General features: G+C 39.4%; 1 protein-coding gene across 2 annotated transcripts in view; it reads right to left on the bottom strand.

The window, feature by feature from the left end:
• Positions 1 to 24,183, bottom strand: part of USP13 (ubiquitin specific peptidase 13) — a 139,766-nt gene that overhangs the window by 70,802 nt on the left and 44,781 nt on the right. For both annotated transcript variants that reach the window (XM_001368179.5, XM_007501977.3), the window contains exons 3-4: positions 20,700 to 20,760; positions 6,089 to 6,210 (exon numbers count right to left, since the gene is read on the bottom strand). In XM_001368179.5, coding sequence (XP_001368216.3) covers positions 6,089 to 6,210; positions 20,700 to 20,760 — 183 coding nt within the window. The remainder of the gene's footprint in view (positions 1 to 6,088; positions 6,211 to 20,699; positions 20,761 to 24,183) is intronic.

Here is a 24,183-nt window from a genome sequence, read left to right as displayed (position 1 = left end):
GTTGTATGAACGGAGAGAGGGGAGCTCCAATGACAGCACACACCAGGCCCAAATCAATCGGTCACTTCTTACCACCTAAGTTCAAGTTCTGTCTTTGCCCCATCTCACTTGCCCATGGCAGCAGGCACTACACAACCAATAACAAGAGTGAAAAGGAAAACAGGCAAGCCTCAGATTGACAGCAATACAGGCTCCTCTTCCCTTTCAACTGACCTAGATCTTATTTTCAGCACTCAGAACAGTTTCCTAAACTAGCTCTGAGTGACACGTGCTCCCAATCACTCTGGGACTGGAATGTTGGGCCATAATTCCAATTCTTAATGGGTACAGATGTGACCCTGGAGAGAGGCACTCCTCCCCGGTCCCTTTACACCCTGGGCAGCCAACAGTCTCATCAGTACCATAAAGGCTAGCTTAGCACCAACCCTTTAGGTTTCTCATCTTTGTCTCTCCTGCTCCAAAAAAGTTCTTTCATTAGCTCCCATCATACATCAGAAAGGACCAATAATTTACATCACACTGAGCAAACCAAAGGTTTTGATTTGCCAGAAACCTTAATGAGAACATAATTACACCTCCCTCAAATATCCCTCTTTTTCCTGAACTCTCACTGTACTCCCAGTGCCTCCTCCCGCATGGGGTGCCATTGCCATCATTTCCTTTTTCATGAATGCTAACAAGGGTAGTATGTGATGAAAAGCGGGGACTTTGGGGGCAGAAGACCTAGCTTTGAATTGATTTTTACTATTACATTCCCATTTGGAGTCTCAGTTTCCTCTCTTGGAAAATGATGTCCTTCCTAACATTAAATCCTAAATCTTTGATCCTTAGCACTAAGCTCTAAGTTCCCTTAGGGCAGAGACTATGTCTTCCAGTGTTCCTGGATTCCCTACAGCTTCTGATTCAATTCAAGAAGCTTTAACATATGGGATCTACTGTGCTAGGCAATAAGGATTTGGGGAAAACAGGATAACATTCCCTATTCTTAGTATGGCTGGGTGACTCAGTGGCTTGAGAGCCAAGCCTGAAGATGGGAGGTTCTGGATTCAAATCTGACTTCATATACTTCCTAGCTATAGGACCCCAGGCAAGTCACTTAACCCCAATTGCCTAACCCTTATTGTTCTTCTGCCTTAGAACCAAGACTTTGGATCATTTCTAAAACAAAAGGTAAGGGTTAAAAAAATATTTCCTTTCTTTCCCCTTCCCTCCCTCAAGCTTCCCTCTTCCCTTTTATAAATTGTCTTCCCCATTAGAACTCAAGGTCCTAGAGGGCAGAGACTGATTTACTTGGTTTTGCATCATTTGTACTCAGCACTGTGCCTGACATCATCTAAAAAATTAATAAATACTTCCACTCTAGATACAAACAAATAAGGATATATGTACATATAAATATACACATGTGTGTAATGTATACACATATATGCACACATGTATGTATATATATTTATAATGCATATGATCTACTTATATACACACATATTTCTAAGACATCATTTTTCCAGAGTGAAGGGTCCTAAATCCTTCTAGTCCAGCCCATGCACTACACCCTCCTCCCACCCCTACTCCATCCCAGTGATCATTTAAATTACTGTGGACAACAAGGGAAGGTGAGAGCTGGGCTAGGAAGAGCAAGAGGAAAGATACATCCCAAAGGGTAAAATATAAAAATCAAAGCCATGAGTAAATCTCATTTTTAAAAAATATAACATGGGCAGATCTAACATTTCAATGAGCCGTTATTAATCAATCAACAAGAACTTTTTTAAACACCTACTATGTGCCAGGCACTATGCTGCCACTGGGAATACAGGGAAAAAAATGAAATGTCCTCACTTACGTTTTATTGGAAGAGATACATATATAAACAGGCATATAAAAAACATAGGAATTAAATTGGGGAGAATAGGGAGAGTACGAGGACATGAGCAAAGAAAGATCTCAACAGAGATTCTTTGCCAAGACAGAGTCAGACATGATTGAAAATGGCTGAACAATAACAGTATTCAAGGCACTAAGCAAGGTGTTGAAGGTCCAAAGACCAAAATCAAAATGGGTTTTGTCCTCCAAAACTTCCATTTTATTTGCCTTTGACTCAAGTCCCTCAGCACCCAGTCCAGTGTTCTTTTTTGAGATGTTCCTGCCTCAGTTTTGTCCAAGGATAAGGTGGAATATCTTCAAATGCTCTGCTTTATGATGGCAGACATGTTCCTGCTCACAGTGACACATGAGGCCAGTGTTTTCAAGAAAACAGCAATAGGACATTTGGTCCTTTTCCTAGATCACAGCAGATGGCTCCGTAAGCCATCATTCTAAAAGGACCACATGGATTAATTCCCTCTGAGCTCCATTATCTTATGCTTGCCTACCTTAACTTATCAAAAGGCAAGATCAAGGTATAAAAACTCAGCGTTAACTTTCACTAAGTTCCTAACGATTTGGGAAGTGGTGCCACAGATGGGGAGATCAAGGAGTAAAAGAGGCAGTGTTGGCTGGGTAGAGTTTTTTAAAGTAAATTTTATTTGGGGAATAGCAAAAGGAGACTTACCAAAACCCTCAAAGGCAGCAAATAATCATTTTTAAAAGGAGAAAAATGCTTTTAATGGGAAGTTAAAGGACCTGGCTTCCAAACTCAGAACTGCCACCCACTACAGTGTATGACCTGTTTGGCCAAACTTCACTTGATGTCCCTTGAACCTCAGTTTCCTCATCCGTCAAAGGAGAATGCTGGACTTGATTGCCTCTAAGTTCCTTTTCAACTTGAAAGCTGTGCTCTACTGAACCCAAAACTTACTCTTATATGTCAGAATGTCCTGAGCCGTTTATAAACATCCAAAATAACCCCAGATTTTTCAAATGATTATTAGCCATTTTTCTTTGCTATAGTATGCTTTATATTCAAAACAGTTATACTGCAAACACTTATTGACTGGGGAATTGTCTAACACTTCTGATGTTAATCTAAGTTCTCATGCTTCAGATTTAATGTGGGGTGTTGAAGATAATCTAAATCTAAAATATCAAAAGGATTAAAGGTTTTCCCAACAAATTTGTTTTCCGTGTAGATGTGAGGTTAATAGAAGACATAAAAGAATATATAAAATTTATTCATGAAATATTATTTCATCTTCCTTCTAAAGGCAGAGCTCTATATTTAAAATGTTTTAAAGAAAGCTCATAGAAATTTTATCCTGTTTCCAATGATATAGGAGCCCTAGTATCATTTCAAAGAAATCAAGTCACTTAGCATTTATTAAGTGCCTAAAATATATCAGATATGGAATTGTGAGCTGGTCCAATCATTCTGGAAAGCAATCTGGAACTATGCCCAAGGGGCTATAAAACTGTGCATACCCTTTGACACAGCAATATCACTACTATATCTGTATCCCAAAGAGACTTTTAAAAATAGAAAAGGAAAAGGACCTCTAGGTACAAATATATTTATAGAAGCTCTTTTTGTGGTTGAAAAGGATTGGAAATTGAGGGAATGCCTATTAATTGGGAAATGGCTGAACAGGGTGTAGTATATAATTGTAATGGAATACTATTTTTCTCTAAGAAATGATGAGCAGAGTGGATTCAGAAAAAACTGGAAAGATTCCTATGAACTGATGCAAAGTGAAGTAAGCAGAACCAGGAGGACATTGTACACAGCAACAGCATCTGCTGCAAATGGCTTAGAAATTCTTAGGAATACAAAGATCCAAGACAATGCTGTCTATATATTTCCAACACATTCCAGAAGCAAGAGTTAGAAAGAGAAATTCCATTTAAAATCACCCTAGACAATATAAAATACTTAGGAATCTATTTGCCAAGACAAACACAGGAACTATATGAACACAAACACAAAACATTCTCCACACAATTAAAACTAGATCTAAACAATTGGAAAAACAGTAATTGCTCATGGATAGGATGAGCTAAAATAATAAAAATATCAATCCTACACAAATTAATTTACTTATTCAGTGTCATACCTATCAAACTACCAAGAAACTTTTTTACTAAATTAGAAAAAGCAGTTCTGAAGGATTCATGATGAAAAATGCTATCAACCCTCAGAGAACAAACCAATTGTGCATGAATGCAGATTAAAACGTATTATTTTTTACTTTATTTTTTCACATTTTTTCTTTCACAACATGACTAATAAGGAAATATGCTTTGCCAGACTGCTCACATTTAGCATATATCATAGTGCTCAGTGTTTCAGAGAGGGGGGAAGGCAGAAAGGGAGAGAATTAGGAACTCAGTTTTTTTTTAATGCTAAAAATTATTTTTACATGTAATTGGTAAAAATAATATATATGAAATATACCAGGCACTGGGCACCAGGGATTTGAAGACAAAAACACAGGCCCTGCATTTTATCAAATATAATTTCCCCTTTATATTAGTGATCCATATTCTCTGATATGGATTTACAGAAGCATCTAGGTGGTGTAGTGAATAGAGTTCTGGACCCAGAGTCAGAAAGACTCTATAGAAATCTCCCCTCAGATATGGACTAGCTGCTGATCCCAGGTTAGACTCTTCACCCCTGTCTGTCTCAGTTTCTTCACCTCTAAAAAGGGGATAATACTGGAGAGAGGGGGAGGAGGGGAGGGAAAGAACATGAATCATGCAACCATGGAAAAATATTCTAAATTAATTCATTAAATAAAAATGTTCAATCCAATAATTAAATAAATAAATAAAATAAATTTAAAAAATAAATATGAAAAAGATATAAAAAGGGGATAATATAGTACCCACCTCCCAGGGTTATTGTGGGGATAAAATAAGATAATATCTGTAAAGCACTGCAAAGGTTAAAGTTCTGTATAAAAGCTACCTATTATTATCTTTGGTTTGAATTATCAAAAGATAAACTTAACAATAATTACAATAACAATAACTGTCCATTAGATTCCACTTTACAGTTTCCAATTTTCGATACATTCTTTCATTTAAATCTCACCACAAAATCCCTTTTGCAAAATGAAGAAACTGAGGATAAGGAACATGAATTAAGTGACTTGCTCTAGAAGTCACAAGGTGAATGCCTGGGGCAGGCACTTATTTAATTAATTTATTGATGTGGTTCAGTTTGCTTTGAAAATGAAGAAAGAAAACAGGACGTGGTTACAGTATTTAAACAAACACACAAACTTTGCTCTCTCTCGAGCTGGCTCTTCTTATCAAGTAGGTCAGAGGCAAAAAGAGCGTGAATGACTGGCTCAAACCTCATCTCTAACAAACACAGATTCACAAAATACAAATCTGCCCTCCTGGCAAGCAGGACAGAACAGGTGTCTGAGTATGCTGGGAGACACTGTCCAGAAAACTCCAGGCCCTGGCAGGCATGACCCTAGGTAAAGCAGGGCTTGAAGTAAGGAAGAAAAAGAGGGGGGGGAAAGAACTAGAAAGATTTGTTTTAATCATAAGCACAGAGATTTACACCTGAGAGGTCATCAACTCTAATCCCCTCATTTTATGGATAGGGAAACTGAGGCACAGAGAAATGTAGTCACACACAGCTAGTAATAGTCTAAGGCTGATTCAAACTCTGATCTCTCTAACATTATTAAGTGCCTGTGGTAGGATTTAAACTTGATTTCCTGTCTCACTCTCTTTTACTCCACTGGGCTACCTCTTGTAAAGAAGAAAGGAAAAGGAAGAGAAAGGAGAGCAAATCAAAAGGGCTCTTCTTTGGAGCTGAACACAGCTGCCCAAACATGGAGAAATGAAATTAAAGCTGAGGCATGGTTGGCTCCCAACATCAAACACTCAGGTTAGGTCAAGGGCATCTTATTTTACTTTTCCAGGTCCATGTTTTCCCCCCAATAGAATGTAAGCTCCCTGAGGGCAAGAATCACTTTGGGGTTTTTGTCTTTGTATGCCCAGAATCTAGCAAAGTACCCAGTTGTCATTCAATAAATGACTGTGAAATCCAATAGAATTTTCAGGGAAAATACACATCAATTTCATTTTCTGAAAAACATGCACACACACGTGTGCACACACACATACACACAATGGCTCTTCCAACAGATCAAGTTCAGGTTCAGAATCACACACATCCATGTCTATCACTGACCAGTGCAGGTAACTCCTCAATATTTGGCAATGCAATTTCATAGTGGTCTGGAAATATAACAAGCTTGGCTTCATCTTCATATTCATAGTCATCACTATTTAAATCTCCAGTCATTTCTAGATCTAGGAAAAGAAAAAAACAAGAAGGTTAGGGAAGCAGGCCTCAGCCAAGGAGACCCCATAAAAGACCAAGTTACAGAATAAATGGCAGCTACAAGTGATGTGTGCAACAAGTTTTCCTTCAACAGCTTTTCCCTCGACTTGCCCAAAGTGAGGAATCAAAAAGTCCCTCCCGTTTTTCATATCTAAGATTAAAAATCTCTTTACTAAGTTACTGCCTACAAAAAGTAAAGCAATAAAACAAAGATAATAGTCACTTGGATTGTAAAGTATTATAATCTCTGGAAAGAACATATCTTTGACATTACAGAATAAAATGAGAACAGAACGGCCACGATACAGACTGGAACAACACAGACAAAAAGAGAGTAGGGAGTACTTAGAACATAGAATATAAAAGCTGGGAGGGATCTTAAAACACCCAACAAGAGGTCAGGGAGGGTCCTCAGAACATCAAATATCAATGTCAGAAAGGGCTCTAGAAGATACAACAATAAGGCTGCATTGGACTTTGGAAAATAGACCAGGAGGGGCCTTAGAAGATGCAACAGCAGGACTGGGAGGGATCTTGGAACATTAAAAATCAGTTGAGAGAGTTCTCAATACATGGTCCAGAAAGGACTGGGAAGAGGGCACCTTACAGTCTTAGACTTAGAGGTCTTCTAGTTCAAAGTCATCATTTTACAAATGAGGAAACTGAGGCTGAGAGTGGGTTGCTAAACATGCCTTAAAAAAATTATTTGCCAGTAATTTCATGGCGATCTGCATGGAATGTTTTCCACAATAGACAGTGAGTCATTTAGAATCAAAGGGGAGCTCGGAGAGTAAACTTAGAGAAAGAGCCACCCCACCAAAGCACCAGAAAGACATGTTCTCATCATGTTTCAGAGAACTCTCAAGTTAGAAAGATGAGCCTGCCTAATTTGTTATTTGTTTATCAGATCAGAGCCTCTTCCCTTGGCAAATCTCTGGCACAGACGAGGAGAAAAGGACTCATGGAAAAGTCTTAATGGAGCAATGCTGGGACTTCTCAGGTTCATTTCCACGCAAGAGAAAAGGTTCAATGCCAGCGTCCTAACTCATGTTTGTATATTTAGATTTTAGGAGGGATGGGGATAAGTCACATAGTTAGATATTTTAAATAGCCTCTCATTCCCCCTTCCCAGCTTCAAGCAAATTGTTTTGCTGGCTTCAAGAAGAGGTCAGGCAGAAAGTGTGGGGTTTAGTGCTGACATGTTACTGAATCTCCCAGCTCCAAACCTTGGCATCACCTTTACAACCTGCAGGGGAACCTGCTCAAAAATGAGCAAGATAGGTCTAAAGGACACATTAGACACCCCAGTCAGAGACAAAGGGTAGAAAAGACAATGGCCTTGGAGTCATCAGATCCTAAGCCCAGAGTTAAATGGGACCTCAGAGGTCATCTAGTCCAAACCCTCTCATTTTACAGATGAGGAAACTGAGGTCAAGAGAGATTAAGTAACATCCAAAGTCACACAGGTAATGAAAAGCCCAGCATCTGAGTCCTGAGACTACCACCCAACTGTGATCCTGAGCTCTTTGAACCCCAGTTTTCCCATCTTCCAAATGGTATTGATAGTTTTTATAGGATATACCTGAACAGGTTGTTGTGAAGGAAAATGGTTTTGTGAAGCACTCTGTGAGTCTGAGTTATTGTTTGAGATAGGCATTATTATTTTTGAGACCCAGAAAAAAGAGAATATATAAAAAAAAACCACCTATTCTATAAAAATAAAAGTACAATATAACAAGGCCAAAAAAAAAGTCATTTTGACAAAAATTCTGATAACTGAGGCCATACTATGTACACACACACACACACACACACACACACACACACACACACACACACGGTCAATTTTTTTTACAGTAAACAAAGGACCCTCAAAATGCTTTTATTCTACAGGCAAATTTTCAGTTCGAAAAGCATTTATTAAAGGCATCCCATGAAGCAGGCATGATGCCAGGTGTCTGAGATACAAGGCCAAAAGCGACAAATTGGCCCAGTCCTCAAAGGGCTAAGATCTAGGGGAGGCATAACATAGAAACTTAGAGTATACACAAAGTAATTCCAGGAGGGATGGAGCACTCATACAGGATATTAGCAAAGTGAATCTATTTCACACAGAGAGCTCAAATTCCCTTCCTACATACCAAACTTACATCTTCCTTTAATTCATTTCTGAAACTCCTTTATTTCACGGACAACATTAACGTCATAGCCTATCCTACCTCAAAGTAATACCCAACTGGGATCCCTAAATTACTGAAAGCTAATATTTACCAAAACATGTCTTGGGTTTCTCCTTTGGCTTGCCCAGCTCTGATGTTCTGCTGGCTTGCAACTCTTCAAACTGCTTCTGGTTTGCAGGGGAAACTGGGGACATCATTTGGAGAGCCTCTAATGTGTGATTATTTCAGGCTGGGGAAGGTAGAGACTTCAAATATTCAAAAGATAGCATTGCAAATTCAATCTAGCCCAGGAACCAGCCTTCAACTAGCTAGAGCCAGAAATCAACATCGGGCTAATTCTGGAACCCATTAGTTCAACATTCTAGGGTGGACCCTGCAATTCCCAGGAACCTCTTATGAGAAATTCCCACCATGGTTCCAAGCACTGATGGCTGAAGAGCCAGGTGGCCAGCCAAGAAACCAAATGCCGATGAAATCGTGCCAATGTCAGGCTAACAAACATCTCTCCCCACCAGCCACTCCAACAGATGGCAACATCTGGTCCCACTCTCCGGTTTTCTCTTCAGACCATTTTCCATTTTCAAAATTTTTCTTTTATGTGAAAGAAAACTGAGGATGGTTCACCTAATAAAAGGAAGTGTTCATTCTTTGATCCAAAAATTCTTTACTGTGTCCATACTATATCCTAATCCAATTTTTCGGGGAGGCTTAATAGCTTGCCTTCAAATAATTTTAGAAATCAGGTAGAAAAGAAAATAGAGAGCAAAACTAGGAACAACAGGTGGACTACAAAGAGGAAGACCTTGTTGTAATATCAGGAAAGTGTTCCTAAGAGGAACCTAGGAGGCAACTTAATAAGGTCAACCAAGAATCCTGGAGTCAGGAAGCATCAAGTCCTGACTCTTACATATCCCAGCTATGAGAGTCTGGTCAGGTAACACCTCTAAAGTGCTCCAGACAACTCACCAAGACAGGTTGAAATAATGCTAATCTGGAGGAAACTTCCCCAAACCTCCAAACCATCAAAATCACAAGACCAGTCCCAAATGTGCCCCAATGTGGAATCAGCCTGTTGAGGAGGTGATAGGTTTCATTTCACTAGATTTTTTTAAGCAACAACTAGATGACAACTGATGCTAACAAGTATATTTGTAGGAAGAATTATTTTACAAATCTCGTTTGCTCCATATAGCTGCTGAGGTCCCATACAATCTTCTGAGATTCTATGATTCTAATGTTTATCTCAAGAATATTCACAATTTCCCATCCTGAAATTCTGTCCCCTCTGTTTCTCAAAGATTTAACTGGCTGAAGGTAACAACACATTGAAAGATCCTTTAATACACTTTCATTTACTGGATAAACATTTATTAAACAGACTGAAGGTAAGTGAAAGATCCTGCTATTCTTGCCCTGGGAAATGGAATTTTCTCTTGATCTAAAGGGCAGGCACCAGAAACAATGCCCATGGCAAATGAGTTTTTTCTCTGCCCTATTTCAGTATCACAAAAAGATTTTTCCAAACAATGGAGAGAAAGCTCAATTTATAGACACCATCAGGATTTTGGTGACTTGAGTGAATTTTCTGAACATTACTAAGGCCAAGTTGATAGTGTAGTTCAGACTTCAACCTGTTTCATTTAAACCTTGGAGCAACAAATAAATGAAAATAACCTTTAGGGCACATGAAAACCAAGCGGAAGTTAACATCAGTGACCTGAACAATGTTTCTCGAGTTTTATAGTCTTCAGATCAATCTTAAAAAAAAAAACAACTTACTGCATTTGATAGCTATTTTTTGAAAAAGGGAAACAGAAAAATCCCACCATCCTCATCAAAACAGAAAGATTGCTTTGTTGGTAATGAACCAACAATGACACCAAGTAAATATCTGAAAATTTAAAAAGATCACCAATGAGATGATAATGATGTGTTAAATCCAATATCCATAGATCCATAGATTCATGATGTCATGAACAGTCCACAGTATAGTGGATATGTCAAGCAGGAGCAGCCTATGGTTTGACAGATAAGATGTCAAGCCAAAGACACTTGGAAAGTCCTGAGGAAAATGAGAACTATTTGCATTAAGGAGGATTTCACTCCCTCTTTGTTTCATGACTCAGCAGAGTCAAGAATTGGTCAACTAATGGCCAACCTGCTAGTGATGGATCCCTCATAGTCTTTTTTTTTTAACTCATATTTTCTCTTTTTTTGGATTATGAAAATCACAAATATAGCTCTTTGTTTTCAGGTCATATACCAAATTTATAATCACCTGATGTCATAAGGAATACAGAACAGAAATGATGAAAATATAGCGAACACTTGCCAAGTTTAAAATGTTGCAAAAGGATTAACAAACATAAGGGATCGTCCTTGAGATTCCAGAATCTTAAATCTAAACTAGGAAAGAATCACAGAGGCCATCTATAGAAATCCTCTCATTCGACAGATGAGAAAACTGAGGCCCAAGGATGTTAAATGCATCTAATTCAGTTCAATAAATACTTATCCAGCTCCTACAGTACCTACAGCATAGCACTATCCTAGGACTTGAAGATAGAAAGGGGGAAAAATGTTCTTGAGCAAGGCATCTCACCTCACTTAATGGCCTCTGCTTCCCTGGATAAAGGAGACCAAGATGAATTAGTGGTAGCAAGACCTTCCTCGTGGGGAAATTAAATGGTCTTACTATAATCCCTGAGTACCTGGGAAATTAGATGATGATTCAGAGGCCTGTCCATAGTAAAGTATTAGATTTCTATGCTTACAGTTTTTTATGAGGTTCTGTGCTGATTATCCATGTGGTCAGGTCAACAAGGATTTATTGAGTCCCTACAATGTGCCAGGCCCTGTGCTGGGGGAGGAAAAAAAAAGGGCAAAAACAGTCCTTATCTTCAAGGAGTTCACAGTCTAATAGAGGAAGCAAACATGCAAACAATGATATATAAACATGATATATGATGGGCAAATGGAGGTAATCTCAAAGAGAAGAGATTAATATTAGGGAAGACCCAAAAATGCATCTAGCAGAAGATGGAATGTTATCTGAGATCTGAAAAAATCCAGTGAAGCCAGAAGGCAGAGATGAGGAGGGACAGAATACTAAGGTTGGAAGACAGTTAGTGAAAATTCCTTTGGAAGATGAAATGTCTCATTCAAGAAACAGCAAGGAGGCTAGAGTCAGTGGGTCACAGTAATGGAAGGGTATAAGGAGTAAGAAAACTGGAAGATAGAATGAGACCAAATTGCGTAGGACTTTAAAGGTGAACTGAAAGAGTTTATGCTTGACCCTGGAGGAAACAGAGAACCGCTGCAGTTTATTAGCCAGGAGGATGGCATGGCCAGACGTATACTCTATGAAGGTCAATGTGACAGCTGAGTGGAAGATGGACTGGAGGTGGAGGATACTTGTGGCAGGGAGGTCAATTAGGTTATTGAAATTATCCAGGCATGAGATAATGAGGGCCTGCACCAAAGGGACTGCTGTGTCAAAGGAGAGATGTTGGGAATGTAGAAGCAAAGGGGCTTGGCAAGAGATCAGAGAAGGGACGTTAAAGAGAAGGGCATTACGGGAACAACTCAATTTTAGTACTAGGAAATGGAAGAATCAGGGTGCCCTCAACAGTAAGAGTCAAGTTGGAAAGAGGGAAGAGTTTAGGAGGCAGATAATGAGTTCAGAGCAGAGGAAGAAGGAAAAAGAGCTTGAGAAGAGCTTCAGGGCATACGTATTATTAGGTAGAGCCCCTCAAGATATCAAAACTGAGGAAGACCCTTAGGGGTAGCCATGTGATGACATGGACAAGAGTCACACAGGATTGAAGGAGAGGGGAAAGAAGGAGAATCTAAAGGGAGGTATAGATGGGCTGCAATCTGCATCGCCAAATACGTCACCAACAGAAGAACCAAAAGCAGAGGGCAAAGAGTTGAGTACTCCCTTAGCGGAGAAAGAACCAGAAGCAGCTCAGTGGCATGGCCCAAGAGATAGAAAAGATGAAAGGAGAGAGAAAGACCAGAATTTGAATCCAGCCCCAGACATTCAGTGTGTCACTCTCCACCTCAGTTTCCTGTGCAATAGGGAGAAAAGTAACAACTTTCCATGTTATCGTAAGGAACAAAGGAGATAACACACCCCAAAACACTGTGCCAGCCTTAAAAAGCAAGTGAAAATGTCAGCTGTTAATATTCCTAATTTCATTAGGTTGAACCCAAGGCTGCTCCTTCCCCACAACAGAAAAGTGTCTGCTAGTAAATGATGAGAAACAGCAGCTGAAGTGACAGGAAGATAGAGAGGAGGAAGGATAGACTGATGGAACACCTGACGGGGCATACCTCAGATTTTACAGAGTAAAAGTAGTAACCACAGAAGGGTAACTGGATCCCCAATCAGCTTCAGTGAAGAATGTCTTATTTCTCTAGGTGGTTGTGTGTAGTTTTCTCAGTTCTAAAGATAAACACAATCCTGTCACCCAGGGAGAGGTAAACTACCCAAAGGACAAATCAACAAATCCCCTGTACCCCTGCTGTAGGGAAGACTGTATTTTTCTTAAAGGGAAGAGAACACCAATTCCCTCCCACCTAGGGAAACCCTGTCCACAGCAATGTGAGATTATGAGAATTTGTCTTACCTGCGTCTAAGGAGAGAATTTCATCCATGTGGTCATGAGAAAAGAATCACACTAGAGTGGAGGATCAAGTTTCAAATCCCATCTCTCACATTTCCTACCTGTGTGACTTTGGGCAAGCCACATCCTCCCTGAGCTTCTGTTTTCTCCTCTGTAAAATGAGGCACTTGAACTCCATGGCCTCTGAGGTCCCTTCCAGCTCTAGATTTATGATCCTATATAAATGGCCTGCAGCTTGTTATTCACAGTAAGTGCCTTGGGGAAACGTCACTTATAAAGCATCTGAAGCATGAGGAGATAACTTAATTCTCCAGATGGTAAAAAGAGGGGTCAAATGCTGTTGACATCTATGCCTGGGGACTCCTTATGGCAAGGACATGATGCCAGGTTCTCAAAGCCTATGCCACCAGCACACACTCTCTAGAAGGGTCTATCAAACTAGAATGGCTTCCCATTTATAGCCTAGAGATCCAGCATTTGACAACGAGTCTGGATCATTTTGGAGAGGCTCATCATTAGGTTGGCCAAAGACTGACAACATTTTTGGCTCCATCAGCTCTCCAAGACCTTCTAAGTTGCAGATAGGATGAGATCTGGGTGGAGGCAAGAACTGCCACCGAATGAAGTCAGGGATATTTGAAGTACTGAGGGGGAGCTATGATCTCCTCTTCTTTTTCACACTTCAAGCTCAACTCTTCTATGGCCATACCTTGAGAAGCCACAACTAAAGTCCAGTCCTTTCCAGAGGATGGAGGACTTCAAAGAGGGGCCAGACAGGCCAATGATGCTTAAAACAACAGATCTTTTTCAAGGAAAGCTTAAAATCTAATGTGGTGTACCCAGTGGTAACAGTAAAGTGGGTGGGGGAAGGTGGGTGGGAGGAAGAACTAGAAGGAATGGTAAGAATGGTTTACATAACGCCAACTAAAATAAGCATCAGATATCTCTTCAGTTGTTTGCTTGTTTGTTTTGCGGTTTATCTTTTTAAAACAATGTAATATGAGAACAGAGGGAGAGTATGTCTACAAGGTTAGTCACGCTAAATGGACATAGTAGCTGTGACAAACTTTAAGATCATATACAATTAGGACAATGCAGAATGAAGTGAGCAAAACCAGGAGAACAATGTATACAATGGCAACAGTATTGTAAAGGCCACTTTGAAAGACTTAAGAACCCTGATCAACATTATTCAATGATCAACAACCCCAGGATTCCAGTGCTGAAATGTGCTACTCCCATATTCTGACAGAGTACAGAATGACTTGTACATTGTGTGGTCATTCAAGAATTCATTTTGTCTTACCATACTTATTTTTTCTTCTTTTTTTTTTTTTAATTGGGGAAGGAGGTGGAAAAGAAATTAAAATTTTAGTTGAAATAAAGAATCATAGTATTAGAGCTGGAAAGGACCTTGAAGCTTATCAATTCCAACTCCGTCAATTTATCGTTAAGAAAGACGAAGGAAACTCAGAGAAGCTGTGCAATAGAGATGGGAGTGGAACCCAGGTCCTTCTAACCACACATCTTGATGTTTCTACCAAAATACCACACTGCCTCTCTTTGGTAGGATGGATTCCAAATAGGACCACCTGGAATGTGGAAGAGATCTGAAAGATTCAGTAAAGAAAAAAATCAAAGAATTCCATAGTTTAGGCTGTTCTTGGAAAGCTGGGGTCAAGAATCATATAGGATGAAAAGGCATGGAATCTGCATCAGTAAAGAGTTCGTAACGGGGGCATGGATCTAGCACAGTATTGTGGGCAGAGTATCTTTTTTTTTTAAGTCTAATTAGCAGAGTTCTATGGGAATGATTTTTAAAAGAGTCCTTTTAATTTCGCCGTTATTTAGTTATAACTAAAATCATTATTAATTGCTTGATCTTCGTATAGCATTAGGCTGTGCATTGGGCAATCAAAAGAGTGCTGGATCTGGAATTAGAGGGCATAGGTTCAAATCCTGGCTCTATTAATTATGTGTAGAACCTATGTGACCTTGGGCAAATACTCATTCTCATCCAGTCCAATTCAATGCCAGAGCTTTCTACCTTTACAACATCTCTCATATACATCCATTCCCTCTCCATTCACATAGCCATAATCCTAGTTCTCATCACCTTTCACCTCGACTATTGCAATAACTTACTAACTAGCCTCCCTGCCTCAAGTCTCTGCACTTAGCACACTGTCTAGCATATAGGGGGCACTTAATAAATGTTTATTGAGTGACAAACTGACTGACTGAGTCCATTACAATTCAGCCTCCACTTAGCTGCCATGGAAATTTTTCTAAAGTATAGATCTGACCCCATCATGCCTTGCTCAAGGGGTTCTAGAGCTCCCTCTCATCTCTGGAACCAAATATAAAGTCTTCTGTATGGCTTCTAAAGCTCTTCACTCTGGCCTCCTCACCATTCCTTGAACAAATCCATTTCTTGTCTCAATGCCTCTGCCCTAGCTACCTCCATAGCAGAACTTCTCTGACCCCTCAACTCCATCTCTTAGATTCCTTGACTTCCCTCTAGAGTCAAGTCAAAACCAAACTTCTTCAGGTCTTTCCTAGTTCCCCTAGCTATTAATGCCTTCCCTTTGCAGACCCCTTTACATCTACTCAGCATTTATCTTGTATGTGTCTGGTTATTTACATGATGCCCCCCCATAAGAATATATGGTCCTTTAAGGGTAGAGACTGCAGGGGGTTTTGTTGTTGTTGTTGTTGTTGTTGTTGAAGGGAGTAGGGATTTGCCTTCCTCAGCACCTTGAATCATGCCTGGCATATAGTAAGTACATAATAAATGCTTATAGATTGCCTCACTGATTTCTTTGGGCTTCTGTCTATGACTTCGCCTGTAAAGTGAGAAGGGTGGATGGGTTGATCTCTAATGTCCCTTCGGTTCTAAATCTCTACCCTATGACCCTGTGCTACTGAAGGATGGTGCCAAGAGAACTCATTCTATTACCATTTAGAATATGACTCTGTAAAAGATTTATTCTACACATTAAGTTACAAGCCAAGGCAGGGAGAAGCATCGATTGACACACAGAGAAGAATGTCTTTACTGTAACAGGGACACTGAATATGAGCCTTTCCAAGAGTACTGATGGTATACAGTGAATGCACTGTCATGCTGGTTTCATGATTGATCACTGGCCCGATGGGGAGAGAGTATATTGTGTTTTAGAGGACAGGAGGCAGATCTCCTAAATCTGCTAGTGTGAATTGGCCTTGGGTGTGTCTGAAACTACATAAATTCTCCTTTTTCTTTGGTATGGCATTGGATAAGAACTGAGATAAAGTAAAGTAAAACATAAATAATCATGTTCAGTGAAATGAGGGCTTCCTCTAAAATGGCATTACTCATGTCAAGAGAGGGGAAATACAGTGGTCTTCATTCTCTGTAGTCATAGATGGTTGTAGAAAAATCCCAAGAGAAAAAACTAGGTCCTACACTCTCACAACTTTGTCAAAATACCATAGGTTTGGGGAACCGAATTTTTTCTACCCTGAACCTCTTCAAATATTCTAAGAGTGTCATAAGCTGATCTATGTTTTCACAAGGTTTGGCGTGAAAAGTGTCAGAAAGTCCCTTCCCACTAACCTGCCAAGTTGTCTAAAATTCCACTCAAAGAGCCACCCTTCCCCATTCCTAGTTAAAATGAAAATGTCTAGCCAATAAGAAGTCATTAATGTTGTTATTCAATCATATCCAACTCTTCTTGACCCTATTTGGGTTGGAGATTTTTTTGGCAAAGTAGCAATTTTCCATTTCCTTCCCAAATTCATTTTATAGATATCGGGTTAAGTGACTTGTCCAAAGTCACACAGCAATTAATGTCTAAGGCAAGATTTGAATTCGGGTTTTCCTGACTCCAGGTCCAGGGTTCTATCTACTGCTCCATCTAGCTACCCTAATGCCCTAGTGTTAATTAGTTCAAACCATTTGTTCTCTTGACAGCTTTGCTGATATCAGAATCCTTTGGCAATGGGCACAAGTTAGATATGTTTAGATAAGGGAGATAAAGATCTAAATTAGACAGGACACCTGGCCTGTGTGTAGTAATGAGTTAAGTTTACAACAGGTCTTTGAAAAACAGGAACTTTCATGAGGATGCTGAGTGCTGGGCAGTAAAGAAGAGAATGGGGTAAAAGGCATCATGAGTAGAGAAGAGTGATAGTGTTTGAAAAAACAAGAGAAAAAAAGGCATATATGGAAATACATATAAATATGTTACATATAAATGCATATGTGTATTGTATGTGTGTTATACTATATATGTATAATATGTATATGTGTATACATTATGCACATCATATATTACATATCATTACATACAATACATTTCTAGAAAAGTAAATAGCAAACTAGTCCAGTATCTTTCCCAAGAAAACTCTAAAAGGACTCATGAAGAGTGAGATACTACTGAAACAATTAAACAAGAAAAAATAAAACATATATAAAACTACATAGACATCATCATATTCCAAGCAATATTTGCCTCACCATCTAGTGCCCCCCCAGGCTCTCTCATATTTAATTCTGTACCTATTCACTTTGTATTGATTCTGTAAGAATGTACATATTGTATATCTCAATGGACAATAAGCTCCTTTTGAGACGCTATTATTATATTTGTATTCCCTTTACCTAGAATGATGCCTGCATACAGAAGGTGCATAATAAATGCTCTTGACTGATTGCTTCTTGCTAGCAAAGAACTAAAACAAAGTGGATGTTTCTTGACTGGAGAGGCACAGAACAAATAATGATGCATGTATGTAATGGAAAAATTTTGTGCAATAAAAATGATGGCTCTAAGATATTCGGAAAAGCATTGGAAGGCTTGTATGAACTGATGCAGAGTAAAGTCAGCAGGAAAAGATCTGCTACTAGGCACAATGATTATGAGAGTGCCAATAAAAAGACTGTTACCAGGGAGATGGAATATGAGTAAATACAAAAACAGATCATATCCTGAAAAAACAAGTCTCCGTTCTTACTGGACTAAATTCTATATGCACTGTCACATGTTTGGGCTTAATATTTTTACTCAAGTGGAAATACTCAGTGGGTAAGGAAGATTTGTTGGTTTCATTTCTCCAAGAGGGAAATATAATATAGACAGAGGGCATAGGTAGATATAGTTTTAAAAGGAAAAAAAATTAATATAGGGAGTAATCATGTCCAAAAATAAACAAACAAACAAGGGAGAGAGGAAGAAAACAGCCCTAGTTTCCAAAAGACTTGAAAAATATGTGCAAAGGGGGATATGAGGAAAGGACCAAAGATCAGTAACAAGTTCACTTTGAATGAAAAATTCATTTCAAGCTGATCACAACTTCCTCTGTCTTTTGGAGTATGATAATGATAAATATCAGATCCTGAACTTCCATCACAGCTCATGAGTATTATTCCTAGAGACTGACTTTATTAGGTGCTTATCCAGGCATTTAACTGGATCACCAGGCCAATACCCTCTGACAGGACAATCTGTACAAAGAACGTCAGGTTCTTCGATGTGAAAAAACCGAATTGTACCATCAATCATCCTGATTCGGCCAAGGGAAATAATAAACATGGGTCCAAAAGTTGAACAAATTTAGCCTGGCAGTCACCCTGATTTCACGTCTCAGCCCTGAAATAAGTCAGTGGTCCCAAATCTGATTTGAGGTAATATTACAAAGCCAACCTTCCATTAGTTGTGGTAATGGGGAGCCCCACTTACAGATATTCTCAAAACTCATTTTGACAGTGGGTCCTCTCAGGGCTACTTAGCAGGAAATCCCAGATCTGGAGGGGAAAGAGGCCATCTTGCCCAACCCTCTTATTTTACAAAAAAGAAAAAAAGAATCATCACTTTTTCTACTCTACCTCATTCATGGATCCATGATCTCATCCACTTGGGTGTTCACAAGCCACAGCTAGCAACTTTGGCAAGAAAACACACCTGTGGCCCCCGCCGGGGGCTTAGGTGGAGCTCAGTTGGGGTACCACCACAGATTTATAGGGAAAGGGAAAGACTATCATCTGTAGATTCCCATTTTAATTCATTCTTCTGGTTAATCAGGTCCTACTCAACCCTGTAATTTCTAGGCATCAAGTGTCATGCTCTAAATTTGGTGCTCTGGCACAAGGCCCAACTTGTCCCTCCCTAGTGACGACTTTGGGTACAAATCACTATTTCCACATGCTCCCTTTTCCTATTTTATTCTCATTCATGATTTTTCATAAATCTTCCTGGATGCCTTCTGCTGATTCTTGCTTACTTAGGAGTGCCAGGGAAACACTTGGAGTATCTACCCGTTGTCTCTCTTTCTCACTATATGAACAATCCCAGTACTGTTCCCTGAATCTCCGGTTGGGGGAAAGAAATCTGTGGAAGGATATGAAATGGGGGTGGGACATTCAGAAACGGAAAGCTGACCCAGGCTAAATGATGACTCCAGACAACACATACAAAGCAAACAATGTGAGAGGATTGTCCATTTGTTACTGAAATGCCCATTTAGAACTGAAAAATCAAAAGAAAAGAGAAGGAATTAGTAAGACTCAAACACTGAGTCTTAACTGATCTCCCTGTTGGAAAAACAGCCTACTGAAGGTCCTCACATTCCCATGACCATTAAAATGATACAGTGCCTTTCAAACAATAATCCAAAAAGGTATTTTGTGTATTAACCGGTTCCCATAACAGCCAGCCCTAGGAAGAGAGCAAATAGAGCCATAATAATTATCCATTTTTGTACCTGGGGCAACCAGAGCAAACCACAGCCCAGGTAAGAAGCATAAAATACATCCTTGAAGAGGAGGGATGGAGCCTTGCCCAGAGGGAAGGGAGGGTCAAAGCCCCAGAGATGCTGCAATTCATTGGCTTTGGAAAGAAGCAGGCCAGGGCAAGGAAGGAGCTCACCTGAACTCATCAGCTGCTGTTTTCTGATTTTCATTCATTATCTTTCCCAACCAGGTGCTAAGCACTGTTGGGGATTCCCTGCGGAAACCCTTGCCACCACCTTCTGGGACAGGACTCTAGCTGCTCCACCCTACTTGGGCTCTGATAGAAAAGCATCTCATCATGGAATGCCCTGGGAAAACTATACCAGGAGAAGTTGAAGGAAAAGCTTCAGCAGTGTCTTATACAGAGAAGGTAATAAACAAATATTCGTCAATCAAATTGAATTTGGCCAACATCACACACATCAGAAGCCAGGCCTGGTGAGCAGCAGCTCCCAGGGAAGGCCTCTTGAAAAAGAAACTGTCACCCGGTCAGAGCAGGAATTATTAAATACTTATCAAACATTAAATGCTATCAAATGAGATTACATGTGGATAGCACTTTGCAAACCGTAAAGCACTATGTAAATGCATGTTGTTATTATTATTATTATTAAATACAAGAAAAACACTTTGCAAACCTTTAAGCAATATGAGTTATTATTATTATTATTATTATTATGGATTCAACTGAAAAAATGGCATAAAACTCCCTTCCCCACTGATTGGAACCAAAAAGGAAATGGAGTCAAATCAGTGGAAATAATGAAGCTTGCCTCTTTCCTTCATGTAGGTCAAAGCAATGGCCATCACACAAATTCAAATAAAAGGCACACACAAGACAACTTAGAAAGACTATCGAAAACAACCATTTACAATACCTAAGAATAGCTTGGTATTCCTCCTTTTTGGTAACACGCCACCAGATGCCCCTGTTACTTTCTGGGGGGGAAAAAGGAAAAGTGAGAAGATACACAGTTGAAATCCAGCCTAAGAAGCAAACAACGTTTAGGTCACAGATAGATGAACGCAACAAGACATAATACTTTACAGAGGACCAGGAAGAAACATCTACACTACACAGGACATTCCGAAAGTGAGGGAGGATTCCAGGGGCCACGGATGATCCCAAGGGGCAAAGTGGGATGAGCTTAACTCACAGAATTTTAGAACTGGAAGGGAAATTAGAGACCCTGTAGTGTAGCCCTTGCTCAAGCTGTTGGGGACCGAAGAGGGGTATTAATGCATTTCACCTGTCTAGATTTTTAATTCTAAGATGACTTCCTGTCTCTAATAAATAGGAATAACCCTAGGATGGAGTCGAATCCTTTAAACAATAATGTTTTAGGAGCTTTCCTTATACCTTATAATTTTTCAAGTGTATCCTAAGGAAAACAGGGTGTTTTAAAGCAGCAGTGTCAACCTCAAATAGAAACAGGGGCCACCAAACCATATCTAATGATCCCTTCAAGCTACACATTGACTTAGAAAACCACATATTCATACTTTTTATTGTATTTTATTTATTATATTAACTATTTCCCAATTGCATTTCAATCTGGTTTGGGTCCCACTTGGGAGTGTTCTGAGTTTCAATCCCAACTAGGTGTTGTCTGATACCTCTGTTTTAAAATATTAAACCATTTCTTTACAGAAAGTTTATTGTTCGATGATTATGTCATTGCTTCACATATTTTAATTCACATTTTAGCACTGTATAGTCTAGAGCCAGAAGGGACTTCAGAATCCCTCTAGTCCAACCATCTCATTTTGACATTTCATTTTTCAGTTGTGGCTGACTCTTTGTGACCCTATTTGGGGGTTTTCTTGGCAAAGATACTAGAGTGGTCCAGCTCATTTTACTGATGAGGAAATTGAAGTTTAATGACTTGCCCAAGGTCACAGAGGTAATAACTGTAATAACATAAACAGAAGTCATGGGATCCTAAAAGACCATTGAGTCCAATGTCTTCATTTTACAGAAGAAATTGAAGTACAGTGATGTTCAGTGACTTACCCAAGGTCATGCAACTGGTAAATTATCTAAAGGGGGATTTGAGCCTACATCTTCCTGACTCTAAGTCCAGTACCCTTAAATCATTAACAATCCAATTCCCTAAGACTATAAGTCTGCAAGAGTATGTTACGGATGAGTCTTTGAGCTCTACACCAGAAAGTATCCCACAATAATGAAAGTCACAGATCCAACCACCATTCCCACCCACTCCAACACACACACAGATCCTAAAGCCTTTTAAAGTTATAAAAGAATAATTAGATTCAGAACATACAAAAATTAAGAGCAAAGGACTTGGAGTATGATGGGACCTTAGAGATATAATTCAACATTTTTATTTTATAAATGAGGAAACTGAGAGCCAGGGAAAGGAAGAGGCTTGCCCAAAATTACACAAATAGGAGGTAACCAACACAATTTGAACCCAGGTCTTCTGATGCCAAATCCTACTCTCTTTCTACTGCACTGCATGCCTTTCTTCAGTTATCATCTGAATGAAAATATAAGGCTAAAATCAAGAAAAAATAATTTTATAAAAGCTATCAAATGAATTTTAAAATGCTGACAAAATAATGTTTTCCCCAATAATAATAGCTTCATATATTAACTCTAAAACAAGAGAGAGAGAAAGGAATAGAAAAGCAAAGAAAAATCATATCAATCAACAAATATTCATCAAATGCTTACAATATGTCAGGCACTGAGCACAACTGATTCATTTGTTGATATGATATATATAAAAACAACTACATTCATCTATAAGAGACTTAATAAAAAAATTAGATGCATCCCCAAAAAGTAGGTGGTACATATAGGATCATCGATTCTGAGCTGAACAGGGACCTTGGAGAACATTTAGTCCAAATCTCTCATTTACAGATGAGGAAACTGAGGACTAAAGAACTTAAGTAATCTGTCCGAGATCACCCCAGGAGTAAGAGCCAGGATTTGACCACAAGTCCTTTGACGCCAATTCCATTAGGTGGCATTTTACCATTATGCCATACTACCTCCCACAAAAAAAAAAATAAAAATCTATTAAATGCTGGCTCAAATACGTAAAAGCTTTATTTATATTTTCTGCTTAAATTTCAAACACAGAAAAGCTTTTTACAATACTATGAATATAGGGGACAGCTAGGAGGCTCAGTAGATTGAGAACCAGACCTAGAGATAGTGGGTCCTGGGTTCATATCTGGCCTCCAACACTTCTTAGCTCTCTGGACAAGTCACTTAACCACCATTTTCTAGCCATTATCTCTCTTCTGACTTGGAACCAATGACACAATATTGATTCTAAGACGGGAGATTTAAAAAAAAACAGTACAAATGTAGCTTTGACAGCTTAAAGCTGGACTAAGGCGTTGGGGACATCCTGTGTTTCTTATTAGACTGAAATATTTAGATACAAATATTTCTTGTGGATTACTTACTATCTCTTTAATGTTACGTGAATTATTTTAAAACAGAATCTCGCCTTGTGATTTACAGTTAGGTTGTATCCATATAACTATGTGCAGAATTTGACTTCAGGAAGTCTAACCAGAAAGAAGGCAGGTAGGTCAAAAACTGCATGGGGAGGTATGGGGGGGGGGGGGTGAGCCTAGAATCTGGAGGCCTTGGGTTCAAATCTGGACTCAAACATTTTCTAGCTACTTGACCCTGGACAAGTCACTTAACCGTATCTGCCTACCCCTTGCTCTTCCGTCATAGAGTTGTTACTAAGACAAAAAGTAATGATTTTTTAACTGTATTGGGGGATATGGCAGCCTGGAAACACAAGGCACTATGAGCTAATGCACAGAAACAAATGGTTTCTAATATGGACTAGATATATGACACCAATTTCAAAAGCTGGAGTTAGGAGGATCTGAGTTCAAATCCTACCTCTGTGAGCATAGGCAAATCACTGAACCTCAAGCTCAGTTCCCTCATTTGTGAAATGAGGATGATTCTGTCAGTGGTACCTACCCTAAGAAGCACATTTCTTCAAAAAGCACTTAACTGAGCACCTACTGTGTGCCAGGCACTATGCTAAACACTAGAGACCAAGATAAAATGAAAACTAGTCCCTGCCCTCAAGGAGCTTAAAGTCTGTTGAGACCCAAATGAGAGAACCTATGTAAAGGGCATTGCAAACATAAAGGCATTCTGGGGGCAGCTGGGTGGCTCAGTGGATTGAGAGCCAGACCTAGAGATGGGAGGTCCTAGGTTCAAATCTGACCTCAGACACTTCCCAGCTGTGTGACCCTGGGCAAGTCACTTGACCCCCATTGCCTAGCCCTTACCACACTTCTGCCTTGGAGCCAATACATGGTATTGACTCCAAGATGGAAGGTGAGGGTTTA

This window comes from Monodelphis domestica, chromosome 8, assembly GCF_027887165.1.
Source record: "Monodelphis domestica isolate mMonDom1 chromosome 8, mMonDom1.pri, whole genome shotgun sequence".
In the NCBI taxonomy this organism is placed as follows: domain Eukaryota; kingdom Metazoa; phylum Chordata; class Mammalia; order Didelphimorphia; family Didelphidae; genus Monodelphis; species Monodelphis domestica.
This window is presented reverse-complemented; position numbering and strand designations above follow the sequence as displayed.